Source organism: Prunus avium, chromosome 1, assembly GCF_965620075.1.
Source record: "Prunus avium chromosome 1, drPruAviu1.hap1.1, whole genome shotgun sequence".
In the NCBI taxonomy this organism is placed as follows: Eukaryota; Viridiplantae; Streptophyta; class Magnoliopsida; order Rosales; family Rosaceae; genus Prunus; species Prunus avium.
Window position 1 is genome coordinate 3,015,353 of NC_142284.1, and position 14,776 is coordinate 3,030,128.

Sequence of the window (14,776 nt, forward strand, 5' to 3'; positions counted from 1 at the left end):
TCTTTGCCATCCTACCTCAGCCACCAACTTCCCCTTGCTTGGGCCCAATATCCCCAACCTTTGTTTTTGGATTGAAATGTCCTTCAATAAATAACAACAATTACTCTAATTTGACAGAAATGGGAGATTTTCATTGATTTGCTTAAATTGAAAACCATAGGGATAAGAATGATCAGGGACCTAAGTGGTAAAAATGTTAAACCACAAGGACCATAAGTGACTTTTTGCCTATATATTTAGGCCCCATTTGGAATTGATTTTAAAAAAAAAATTGGCTAAAAACTTGCTTCACTTTAAAGTTAAGCAGTCTTAGGTGATTGGTAGAAATAAAATATCATGAGTATTTTAAAAGCAATGACCTTTTGACAACAACTTTTAAAAGCAACATGAAAATACATGTAGGATGACTAAAAATACCTAGAGGGGGGTGAATAGTCTTATAATCCATAAACAAAATAAACTTCGGTAGCAGGGATTACAAATCCACTATAGTACGATGATTACAATAAGTACTCACACACTTACCTAGACACATTCTAGATAATGTTTACCGACTTCTTCATAACTCAACTTCTGTCACGGGATGATCTTTGACACTCCTTATATTGAACGCAATACTGGTCGCGATTGCTTCAAGCTCACCAGAGGATAAACGCCACAACAGTCTTGGTGCCCTCAACCATATGAGTCACCGACATGCATATGTATGCAATTATAAATGATGAAAAGATTCGATAAATCACTAAGCAACAAAAGAGCACTTGATGACTTACTGAAGAAACTAAGAACAACAGCTTTCTCAAAACAGATTCAATATGATGAAAAACTTAATGCGTTGAAAACTCGTCAATGAAAAGAACCAACCGTCCTTTTATTCAAAGCAGGTTTCTCTCCTTGGAGAGAAACCCACGTTGCCACACTTGCTGTGCAACAATAACTCTAAAACCTATTCAAACTAAAACTCCTGGACATCATGCAAAGAGGTCTCTTCCTTGAGACGCCAAAACAGCCACCAAACAATTATCCAATTATCAATATAAATTCTAATTCCATTTACATGCTATGTGATGACGCCAACTAATGCAAGATGTGAGGAAACCTAATGACTTTCCACTACGGCCAATTTTCTAAAACAATATCTACCTAAACAAATTAATTAGACCAATCAAGTAGGAATAATATCAAGAGATAAAATCTAATCCTATTAAAAATAGGATTAACATAAAAATACTTGTGTGAAAATAATTCCAACTAGGAATCCTATAATGAATGCATGATTATGTCATGATTTACCTGTTGTCAAGTTTCTCATATGGTCAAGTCATGCCTTGGAAGTATGTGGTTGAATGAGTTGTGCTAAAACGTCCAGTAACAATTCTTCACGCACTAATTTTCAACCTATGCTAGAGTCTAGGAAATGACAATCCAATTTTCATACTAACACAACATCTAGGTTGGCTTTCAAGGTGCTTTCAAAAGAAGTAGAGATGAGTCTTTAATTAATTTTTTTCAATTCCCATAATAGCATCATTAATTTTTAAAAATGACATCATCTACCGCCTCCACCCCTACTACCACCTTTATCATCACCACCATCACCACCTCCTCCACCTCCACCGGTATCTCCACCTCCACCAAGTCCACCACCACCTTCATCTCCACCTTCACCTCCACAATCACCACCACCTTCACCTCCACCTCCACCTCCACCCCCACCTCCACCACTTCCACCTCCACAACCATCACCACCACCTCCTCCTCCATCTTCACCTCCACTTTCATCACCACAACCATCACCACATGATTAGCACATAACGCTTTCAACATTATGTTTATTTTAGTAATTATTCATAGTTACAATAATTTTATATTAAAATTTACCAAATGATTTTGACACTCTTTTTTATACTAACATCACTTTAAAAATATTGTTTACCAAACATGAAACTGTTTTTCTTTACATCTTATTATTTTCAAAGGACAATAGAAGCTACTTTTTAGTTCCCGAATTCCTGAATTCGTTTTTTAGGTCATATATTCCAAATAACTTATTTATCAAAGAGGATTGCTAATAAGGGGTGGCAACAGTTCGTTTTGGTTCAATTTAAGGCTTAAATCATAAATCAAATCAACCATGTTGGTAATGATTTGGCAAAACCGTAACTAACTCAATATAATTGGTTTAGGTCGGTCCGATTTATTGAGATTCTCGATTTGGTTTGGTGGGTGTTCGATTTTTTATCCACACTCATTTTCAAATTATTTTTATTGTTTTAAAGCCTAAAATTAATAGGCCGAAACACCTATATTTTGGTCCCTAGGTCCAAATCAACCTAATGACAATGTACTAGCATTGTCAATTCCAATAAAATGACGACACCCACAATAAAAAAAATAAAAATAAATAAATAAATAACTAATTTTCAATTAAACTACAGTACTTAGTAATATAAATAAACAATTATCCCTCTCAAAAAACAAAATAAAAAACAATTGCCATATTGGTAGTTTGGCTTTTTCAGTACAAATGCTAACGAGTTGTGTTTTTCGTGTTCGTATAAACCCCCTTTTGTTAACAAGTTGACACGACACAACTCGTTAAGTTAACAGGTGAAAAATATTAGATACAACACGACTCCGTTAAAATAACGAATGACATGACATGATACGACCTATTTCACTCGTTAATTTTTTTTTCAAAAATCAACCATAGAAGAGTTGGGGGAGGGGAGAAAGAAGAGAATAAAGAAGAGAATAAAGAAGAGAATAAAGAAGGAGAAAAGATGAAAAATAAGCTATATAAAATTACAAAACTACCCATACTCTTAACAGATATTTGTGAATTCACAAAACATGATCCCTTAATTTAATGGGTGGCTAATAAATCCATATGTTTTCAGCATGACTTGTTAAGCCCTAACTCGAATACTAATTTATTTTTTTTGTGGGAATTCGTGTCGTACTAATGGGCGTGTTCAATGTTGTGAAGTCTATAATATGACCAATCAATACATTTGTCACCGTCAAAGTTAATTTAGTTGTAATTCCTTTACCTTCCTTACATAGGTGCTCAAATAATGAAGTGGCTACATTTTTAGTTAAAGAGGTAACCTTTCTTGGCCGAAGCAGTTAATTATCTTCTAAATTAGCCGTATGCATTTTGCATAATTACAGTGCCATAGTGTGTTATGGCAACTCCTTTGCCCACACGAGATAAACACAACTCGCAGAATTCATTCAAGTTTAATTACATTGCTTTAGGTGTGTGCTAATAATTATCCATGGATATGGTTATATATATATATATATATATATTATGACAAATCAAGTCTTTCTTTTCATATATGGAAGGATATCCTATATGAGAATACAGGCAATGCACACATTTTTTTCCTTCCTGAAAAGGATTTAGTTGAAAATTTAGCAGCAGAGGAAGAGGAAGGTCATTGAAAATTTTGAATAAATTACCAAAAGTGAAAGAAAATAAATATTATAATGAGATGGCAAGAAAAATAAAAGATGACAGAAAAATTATAATCAAATTAAGTAATTTATTTTCTATTGTTTTTGTAATTTCTTTAATGCACTCTTCTGGCCTAGCCCATAGATTTCTCAATAAAAACACTATCATCTTTTCTATATCTTCCTTGCCTCTCATTCATTAACCTTCCTTTTTGAGCACAACACTAGGGGTTTTGTTTTGGTAACAAATTTATGAGCACCATATGAGTCAAACTTTTTTCCTGAAAAATGCATTAACTTTCTGAATAGACAACAAAATCCAATTTGGCAGTCATGAATGAGTTGCATGCAACTGCAAAGTAACACACTTTTTAGAAACGGGAATGAAACCACCTATAAATTCCTTTATGCTCCAAGGCTATTTGTGCATCCCATCATTCCTAGTTTGCCTTGAGGCTCCAAACAAAGAACAAAAAAACCCCTAAAACCCTCTCCAGCATTTTCTTCTCCTTCTTCAAGTTCAACCTGGGTTTCTCAAACTCAACCATGTCTGGCTGCAACTGGAACATGAGGCATGGTGGAAATGTGCATGGTTCGAACTGTGCCCCGGCATCGATGCTGAATGGTTCAACAGAAATTGCATGTAGATTATGTGACCGTGTGTTTATGAGCACCCAAGCCCTTATAAACCACATAGAGTCTCACATAGTGGATGATGGCCTCACAGCCTCAAGATTAAGGCAGCTCATTCAGCAAACCAACAATAACCCTCCGATCCGAAGCAATCCTGCATTTCCATTGCAAAACCCTTTTCATCAACGAAACCCTTTCCATGATGTTCATAATAACCAAATTGGTTTTGCACCGCCGCAGCCTCATCATCAATATCCATATCCACAACAACAACAACTTTCTCCTTATGCACTGCCAAGAAACGTTAACGTTAACGTTAACCAGGGAGTTGTTGGGTCGCATTACATGGTGATGCAGTCTGCTAATCAAACGGCGGCGCGCATGGCGAGGGAGGAGGACGATCTTTCCAGTGATTGCACCATGCCGCTTCTCAGTCAGCTGGAGCGCCCTCTTCCGCCGGTGAATTATGAATTGGACCGTCGTGGAAACATTGGTGAAGCAAGTTCAGATAATCTGGTTTTGACCTTGAAGCTCTAGGAGCATGAATAATTATTAATTGTAGCCGTTTTTCTGAATTTCCAGCCTAGGCGTAGGACTAATTCTTGGCTGCAACCGGTTGTTTGCGTCCGGCTTTGATTTAAAATAATAATAATAAAAAAATGAAAGTTTTTTCTTTCATGAAGTTCTCTTGCTGTGTACTTCCAATTATTTTGCCATTAGATTTTACAACTGTTCTTTCGTGGCACATCAAACGCACCGGTGTATTGCACATTTTAGCCATTGATTTAAAAAAAAAAAAAAATCCGGCCATTGATAAAACAATGTACCGATACGTTGGATGCCAGCATTCATACACATTCATAAGTGAATGCGCAAATATTTCACTATTTCCTTTCTTTTTTGGAAATAGGATATTGTATTTATCTTTGCGTTGTTAATACTCTCCTTGCGTCCCAATAGATATTGTTTTCGGATTTAGATTTTAGGATTTAGGGGTTAAGACTTATATCACAGAGAGAATTAAATAGCAACCATAGACATGAGCAGTTAATTTTGACAAGAAACACAAAAAAATTTAAAGAGATAATCCAAATTCATTTCTTTTATGGGTGAAAATTAAACCACCTTAAATAAAATAGTTTGGCCTTACCAACCAAAATAAAATAGTCTTGTATGAATGCGTATATTTCCACCCCTGTTTCCTATTCATACCATTACTTTTTCCCTAACCACCATTGAGTTTTTCTTTCAAAAGAAGATTACTTGAAACAACTCTTATATTCCAAAAACTTCCTAACATCCTAACCCTAATTTTTATTTTGATAACTATAACCATATAAATCAGGCACCATGCAAGGTAAAGCAAGGCCACGACCCAGTTAATTCTTTTTATTTTTCTCCCCTTTAGATTGTTTTACATAAGGAAATATTTGTTATTAATTTCACTAGTTCATATAAACAACAATTATACCGCTTTGCGCAGTCCAAGAAAAGAAGCAACTAGAGCTTACACTAGTAGTTTCACATAATTTTGCATTGCTTCCCATTTTCTAACTTGTTCATCGTCAAAATTCGGACCAATGAGTTACTCATTGACTTCCCTAATTTAAACCCTAAACGACATTATAACTAGTGTTCAACTCCACTATTATATGGTTAATATGTATACAAAATACTAACAGCTGCTTTGGTTTGAATAGTCAGACTTCAGGGTGTCAATTGGATTGGAAAATTAGATTCCAATCCGAAAATTTCCAATTTTAGCACGTCCAAATCAATTCCAACATCCAAAAGTTCCGAAAAAGTTGGATTGGAATTGGAATATATCTCGAAATTCTGAAAAATTCTGAATTCTAAAATATATTTGGGTTTCAAGCTTAGACTACATACAATTACTAATTTTATGTTAAACTAAATATAATTTAATCACCAAATAGATATAGACAAGTTAATACACAAGGGATAACAACATCCATGTACTAGAATATAATAGTTTTTCAAGTGTTCGATATGAGTTTAAAATTTTGAGCCAATTCTAATAATTCAAATGGTTGGGTATGTTTAAAATTTTAAACTAGTTTTTGAAATTATCAAAAAAAAATTGAAATATATACAAGTTCCAAAAATTTCCAAAAATTCGAAAAATTCTCAGTTTTCCTAATCGGACTGGATATTGAAATTCCGAAATATTTTAGAAAACAGAATTGGAATAGAATTTCATTTTGAAATTTTTTGGATTGGAATTGGAATCCCTTGATTCCAATATGATAAGTCTGAAAATTAGCCCTAACTGCTAGCCACGTCAGCAAAATGACGTGGTATGGAGAGTCAAAGCTTATTCCTGATAACGCCCAAGGTCACGTGACCTATGCGCGATAAAATTCAAACTTGAATAAATTGCCATAAATTTTTTCAAAAGGAAATTGCATCCCAGATTTTCAACAATAAATATGAGTTACCTACTACCATATTATAAAGGCTTATTTACTGTAGTACCCTATGAAACTTCGGTCAAATCTCACTTTACCCTCCCAAAGTTAAAATGACCCACTTAACGCCCTTGACCGTGGTTTCGTGTTCCACTTTACCCCCCACCGTTATCTCCGTTAATAACTCTGTTAGTTTCAATGACGTGGCATGGCTATTTTAGTCTTTTTGCAACGAGTGCTGATGTATCATATGAAGAGCCCACTTTTTTTTTCCTTAAGTGGAATAAAAAAAAATATTTGAAAAAGTGGAATAAAATAATGTAAGGGGAGGAGGGGATAGAAGTAATCATTTTCTAAACTTTTTTATTCTATTTGTTATATTTATTAAAATAAAATATTTTATTATTTTTTACACATGGCATACAAGAGTGGGTCCTATTTGTGCCACATCAGCGTTTTAACAAAACTTTTAACATAGTTAACACTGGGAGGTAAAGTGGAACACAAAACCACGGTCAAGAGGGTTAAGTGGGTCATTTTAACTTTGAGGGGGTAAAGTGAGATTTGACTGAAGTTTCATGGAGTATTACAGTAAATAAGCCTATTATAAATAGAGCCTACTTTACTATCTCGTGGAATTTCATCTCATACAATCTCTCTCAATTTTCACGTCATACAATCTCTCAACCCCCACCCTCAGCTAGCAAGCCTCACCAACTCCCTAAGTTGAAAAATGAAGTACTGCTGCTACAAATTTGTTGACACTAAAACTGAACAGATAGAGATGAGTGAAACTTACAAGTGGTGAGGACGATCTAGCAGATCGATTGAATGATAGATGCAGATTCTTCTTGTCCTTGGATGCAGATCCTGAATAGAAGAGAGTTGAGACTCGTGAGGTCTATGAAACCGGTGTGGAACCAGCCTAAGACCCTCCGATGCCAAAGTAAGTTTGTTTCTAAGAGCTCTTGCTGTTGACCATATAAAAGTATAAAAGTCAAGCTGAAAAGTCTTACCCCTGTATTGTAGTGGATGGGCATATTTATAGAGGGCATTTCGTATGCTCTTAGTACTTAATTTCGATGTGGGACTCGTGGGAGGGCCCTATGAGGTTAACACGAGTCCTTAGATATTTCGGGCGGGTGCTTCGAGGTTGATTCTGCAAAATCGGTAAGGGATACCGATTGTAGGCTGTGTTGGGCCTGTAGCGATCTTTTGCTGCTTTGAGACAATATCATCGGTAGCCGATGCCGATTGTTCGGAGCCTTTGGGCATTTGGGGAGTTTAAGCGATCCACGTGTCAATGGATGAGTGGAGGATCAGATATGGTACAAACAAAATTACTTGCATCCCTGCTCTTGTTTTTCCTTTCAGTTTTACAGCCTTCTTCAAGCCTGTTTCTCCCATTACCCATGTACGGCTACACCACACGACCTCCTGGTACCACGATATTTTTCTGTCGAAGGAGGGTCGTCATCTAGAGGGAAACTCAGAAAGCTTATGTTCCATGTGTAACAGTGTAGTCCAAGGGGGCACTGAAGTCCTATATCTTCACTATTTAGATGAGGGCATGACTTCTCAGATGGCCAGACAAAACCCTCATCCAAGCACCTCATCTTCTTCATCACAACCCCTTCTTCCTCCTCTCCTTCTCCAGTAAACCTTACCCAAATACCCTCCACATCTGCTGTTCGGTTCATTTTTACACATGATTTTTCATGTTATTCACCTATTATTTTGAGTTAGTTCTTGACATTTTATAGCTTTTTACTTCCTTTTTGTGTTTTCTTAGATTTTACCTTGGTTAGAATGAAAATGAACTAAAAATGCATTATTGGTTATAAATTCTGTTTTTGTTCATTTTCGTAGGTCAACTTCTTGGCCTTGGATCAGCATGCTCCAATGCTCGGATGAGGTGAAGATCTTCATGAAACTTGTTCCAATGGATGTTAACTACAACATATCCAAATTTGAGCTCCATTGGACAAGTTTAGCCTATCCAAATGATCCTATATGTTACAGCAGCTCTGGAAATCCGAAGTAGGCCAGTTTTTTACCTCCATAATGTAATCTTGATTCTTCTTGTTACCATAACACTTGGTAACAAGAAATTACTTTGGTTGAGAGATATTATCTGAAACAAAGAGCATCTTGGTGAAGACAATAACAAAAGAGCCCATCATGGCAAGGAGACAAGGCTTAAGGCTTTAACAAAAGTAACTGTTTTATATTAAAAGATATTTTGGAAAAGCTGGAAAGGAGGAGAGAGGAGTGCAAAGAGCATCAGCCATTGCAATCAGAATAATCCCATAATTTTGCAGAGATTTTGGAGCTGGAGATGAAGCTTGGAGCTAGGGAGCTCAAGGAGGAAGACAAGGGCAACAAAGCAAGAAGTGGAAGAGATTTCCACCATTGAAGACCTTGAGCTCCCATGTTCACAAAATCTGTAACTTCTTTCTAGTTTTGTTTTGAGTTTGTATTTGAAATAAGTATGAGGAACTAAACTCCATAGCTAGGGCTTAGGTTGAAGCCCTAAACATGAATACCTTATTGTTTTGATGCTTTGAGTGTATGAATTTCTAGATGTTGTTGATGAACCCCATTCACTAATTGAATCTTATGATATGTGTTTGCTTCCTTTGCTTAATCACCTTAGGTTGTATGCATGTAGCTAAAGTTGAGAAGTTGTGTAAGATAACCAAGAACATAATTTCTAATTAGCAACAAATGATTGAACTTGTTTAAGTGAGCATCATGTGAATTGGTTTCTTGACAACAATTGATGAATTCCAATTCACCAAATTAATCTATCCTTGATGTGTGTTTTCCTTGATTGATTACCTTTGAAAGCATGCTTCTTGAGGTTGTTGGGATTATGTGTATCTTCATGTTTTCCTAAGCAATAAATGGATGGAGTAAGAACCATCCATGTGAATTGGTTTCTTGAATACCTAATGTAAACACCATGCTATTAGGGTTCTTGTGATGTTCATATTCTCTTTGAACTTAATGGGTTTTTCTTGTAATTGAATCAAAGTACTAAGCACACCTAGATTCGATTATAGGGAAGGCACAAGTATTGTAGCACTCGTACTGCACTTTACGTACATTAGAGAGAATCAATGCGTCTTGAGCCACTCGTACTGGTCTTGATTGCGAACATCTTCAACAACACGTTTAGAGTTCATCACTTGAGTATTCATGAACATTGGTAGAATTGTTTAGGGTGGATTCCGAAACCCTAGTGTTTGTTACATCTTGATTTCACTCTTTGATAATTCATCTCTGCCTTTCTTATTCAATTTTAAAGTCCATTTACTTTCATGCAATAGAAATAGGTCACTTCAAACAAATCAAACCCCCCCCCCCCCCAATGTGTGTGTGAGTTGCGTGTTTGACACGTTACGTGTCTTTGTTACTGAATTTTATTTCTTTCTGTAATTGTTTTGGACTTTTGGTCCGCTTTGTGTTCTTGCATTTTCTGTGCTGAATCCAACCGTATAAAGAACGTGAAATTTGGATAAACGGTTGGAAAGTTATAGGCAAAACACTGGACAGAGGTCGAAACTGAAAAACAGAGAAAACGAATCTGCCCAAAAACGACCGGTCGCTTTTCACGTCAAAATTTGAGTTTCGACTCTGCCCAAAAACGACCGGTCGCTTTTGCCTCACGACCGGTCGCTTTAGTACTGTTCATAGGTGATAAAAGGGTGATAGAAAGTGCTGTTTGTGTTTTTCTTTAGTTTTCTTGTGTTGTTTCATTTCTTTTACACTTCTTTACTCATTTCTAGTTTCCCTATTTCATTTGTGCATTTGTGGTGTGTTAATTAAGTGTTCTCTTTGTACTCGAATTAGAACTTATAGGAAACCGACAAGTTCTTCGTGGGATCGACCCCGTACTTACATAATCTATATCTCAATAGATTCGTGCACTTGCGGGTATTTTTAATTGGTTGTTTGCACATTAATTTGTGTCCTTTTAGGAATGCAACATCTGCCAGCAGATCAAACCCTAGCAACCCTTTGCTGGGTTTGAACAGAAACCCCCTCTTGCCTGTCCAAAACCAAGCACCGCACAGAGAGATCAGTTGGCTTTGATTAACCAAAACCAGGCAGGTCCTTCTAGTTCTTCTGTTATCAGACCCCAACGGCCTCATCAAGAACAAGGGGTCAGGATCAATAATGATGGGCAGGTACCACAACAAAATTCACCTCCTGTGATCCAGTACATGTACATGTGGCGGCGTCGGAGAGGAAATGCGCATCAAGGGGCCTTTGGTAACCAGCCTGCTCAAGACGTCATTGATGTGGGCAGTGATTTTGAAGAGGGAAGCTCAGATGGTGAAGACATCGATTTGGATTTCGGCATCTGAGAATTGTGAGATGAGATGAAGGATATATACATGTTTATGGTGTAATATACTAGTTGGATTGGAGTAACCTTGTTGTTATTTTCGATATATGTATTTTTCTTTTGAGTAAAGGCAGTGAATTTTCCTTGTCGGAAGTTAAGGTTATTTGTTGTTTGTGTACCAATGGTTAGTTCTAGTTATCAACCTGGACGCGTTAAGTTTAAACTAAAAAAAGTTGGAGAAAACTATGAGCCCAAATATTTTTTATAAAACTTGACCGTATAATATAAAATTATTTTCAATATGCGAATGATATGGTACCATATATTGTTAATTTTATATCAAAATCATCGTGTATTTTGAGGAAATAGCTAACAAAAATATATATAAAAACATTGTTATCCTTATAACTCATTGCATGAAAACAAAGTTAATATATAGGTATTCTGGGATCCCGAGCCTCTTTATTTAGGCTCCGTGCATTTATCCACATTTCAGTAAATCTAAGCCACTCAAACAATCTAACCACTTAACACAAGATATGTCTTCAAACTTTTAAATTCTATTTTTTAATTCTATTTTTATTTCCAAAATTCATGTAAACTCTGACCTTAACGGTGTTAAGGTTTAGTGCAGATCTTGGACGAAGCAGTAGTTTATACATAAGATGTATTGACAATTATACGTATTTTTATTACATAATTTTGAAATAAATAATTTTTTTTCCATTTATGTTATAAAGAAGATGTATTGACAATTATACGTATTTTTATTACATTTTGAAATACATATGAATTGCGAGTATTTTTCAATAAAAGATACATAATTTTCTCATATGTATATTGTACACGATTTTGTTGACGCATATGCCTTATAGGGATAAGATATATAGAAAGCCGTTTGTACTCTTGCCTTCGAGAAGGTACTATATTTGTAATTTTGTATAGTTCTTTTGGCAAGTGTACAGAGATATGAATGCTTCGTTGTCATGGCATTATTTGATTTTCAAAAAGTTAATATAAGTAGGTAATTTGTAACTAGTCAAAAGTTTAATTTGATTTTACAAAATTGAACAATAAAAAGTGATATAACTAATTCCTTTTATTTACAGAATTATTTATTTATTTTATTATTTTATTATATGCAACACAAGGACTTCCCAGGAGGTTTACGGAAAAAGTTTTTGAAAATGTATTAACAATAAATAAATAAAGGTCTTTCACAACACAAAACATTTCCCGACAAACATATTATTTGTCGGGAGAGACTACTTTTCTTGGCAAAAGGTATACTTTGTCGTCCAAGACATGGCGCGAAACCACCAAGTTGGTTTATGCCGGCGAATATTTTGTCAGCAAAAATCTTTCTTGGATCCTGCCGAATTTTGTTATTTCTCAATAAATTTTCATCTGAAAGGGTCTTTACAAATTTTGTTGGGATAAACTTTTCCAGGCAAATCTTGTTCTCCGTCAAAAATTTGTCGTCTTTCCCAACAAATTTTCAACTTTATCAACCTTTCCCGACATATTTTTGTTGGGACAGTTAAATTTTCAATGGGATAGACCTTTGCTGATAAATTTTCATCGAGGTAGATCTATCTTGGCGAATTTTGTTCTTTCCTAGGGAATTTGCCGGAAAAGACAAATTGTTTTGTTGAGCAATTTTTGAAAAATATAATTAGTAATGTAAGCAGGGGCGGTCCTATGCCTAAGGCAAGGTAGGCTGCTGCCTACCCCAAAATTTAAAAAAATAAAAAATACCCATATATAATAGGCCAACTCATGTGAAACATACAAACCTATGCCCACCCAAAGAGCAACCCACATGTATTCATAACCTAAAATTTCTCTCTTCTTTAATTATCTCCTCTTTAATTACCTACCTCAAATTTTAAGATGTTGTATATGACAACATTGAATCTAACATATTTTAAATAGGTTAGAAGTTATGTGTTCTAATCTGTTCTAGCGTTTACTTAAGAATGAATTTTAATTTGCTGACTTTGTTGAAATTAATAAGGTCTTTGATTTTTGGAATTTTGTTGAGATGTTTGATTTGATATTGGTATTGTTGAGATGTTTGATTTGTTCTTGATATGTTAATGTTTGATTAAAGGCATTGATGTTATTATGAGAATTTATTTGATTTTTTTTTTGGGATGTTGGATTAAATAGTTTATCTTTTGTTATGTCGGATCACAATCCGAACCCCAAGAAAACAAAGAATTTGTTGGAATTTTTTTTTTTAAAGAAAAAGATTAGTTTTTTCTTTGTTGCTAAACTTTTATTTATATATAGAGATGCATTTGATGGTAAGGCTCATTATGTCCTCCTACTAGGTGTATATTTTTATGTTTATTAATGAGATTCACTCATAACGTCGAGTTTTTAATGTAAGTTTCGCTCAGCCGGATTTCGAATCCTGGATCCGCCACTGAATGTAAGTAACTCCTTTTTATATGGAAGAAGTGTTACACATGTATTAAACAATTTTTGAATTGCATATTTTCCTCATATTTTGAAATACTTAAGAAAATCAAGTATGATTTTCGATTAAACTTACATACTTTTACTATATGGGGATCGAAAATATGGAAACTCGGTTGTACATATGCAGTTCTTTTGGCAAGTTCGGAGAGATTTGGATTAAATCTCAGCCTCCAAAGCTTATCATGTTTAGTTAAAGTGCACGATATAATTAACTTCTTAGATTTACGATATAAAATTGTTCAACTTAAAAGTTAATCTAGATTAACTGACAAGAACTCAAGTGGTTTGAAGTGTAACTTTTTCTTAATTATCCGAAAATTTGCATGTAGAGTAAAGGTTGTTGGGAAACGGGAAGCAATAGATCACGTGGCAAGCCATGCGTGAGGACTTAGAAAAAGTTCCTATGAATGTCTTCCATTCCAGGACATTTGCACACACTTTTGTACAACAATAAATTACGTATTAATTAATAGAGAGGTGCCCTATTCTTGTGCAGAGAGAAAAATATCATCCTCGTCAAAAATCTCAACCCTAGCCTCACATCTCTCTCTCTCTCTCTCTCTATTAAAATTTTAAAAAAAAAAATACATGGTCATTCTTAGAGTTGTGATATAAGGTCTAAATTAAAATTCAGGAAAATTTTCATAAATGACAACTGAAGTTTTTCATTTTTGTGCAATTACCACCTTAAATAGTTTTTTTTTACATCTAATAACCACCCAAAATTTACACAGGGTTGCAGTTTGGCACCCAACCTTCATGAATGCCCTTTTTCCAGGGCATAAGGACGGACCTAAGTGATGACTAACCCTAGGCTATAGCCAAGGTGAATTTTAATTTTCTTATAATTAGTATATAAGTTTAAGGGTTTATTCCAGTCCACGAATAAGGTAAATCTAGCACATATCATTTTGAAATCCTGAGTCCGTTTTGTCATAAAACCATTTACTCCATCAATACATACCGACCGATAAAGATGTTTATGAGACGCTTTTCCCCACCTTCCCTCTAAAAAAGAAGAGTAAGTCATTTTCAGTTCTTGTCACATGTTATGATTTGGCGGAAAGGCGATAGATGTACTCAATTACAAAACGGGGTGAAGTTTGGATAGTTGATTGTAAAGGTTTTTAGTTCATGTGGTAATTGCACAAAACTGAAAAAGTTCAGGTGTGCCATACTGATTTCCCTAAAAATTAAGTCAGGATTACAGAATTCATTTCCGTCCATAGTAAAAATGCATATTTATGGATAACATTGTAAAACCCAAAAAGATTTATAAAAAAAAAAATCATGGACAACATTTGGTCAACTTTCTAATATTAGTCAATGGTACTTTTCCCCCATATTGAATGGGCACCTCTCCTCCACTATTTGAGCTATAGCCATGGCTTCCCATAAAATAGTTGGTCAT

The 14,776-nt window shown here is 35.1% G+C and overlaps 1 protein-coding gene across 1 annotated transcript; it reads left to right on the forward strand.

Annotated features, from left to right (window-relative positions):
* The first annotated feature begins 4,029 nt into the window (after positions 1–4,029).
* LOC110748960 (uncharacterized) lies at positions 4,030–4,632 on the forward strand. Its single transcript, XM_021948944.2, has one exon. It carries the CDS (start codon positions 4,030–4,032, stop codon positions 4,630–4,632), a length of 603 nt encoding a protein of 200 aa, XP_021804636.1.
* Positions 4,633–14,776: the final 10,144 nt, after the last annotated feature.

Coding starts and splice junctions, on each gene's coding strand:
- LOC110748960 (XM_021948944.2), top strand. CDS start 4,030: ATGAGGCATGGTGGAAATGTGCATGGTTCGAACTGTGCCCCGGCATCG.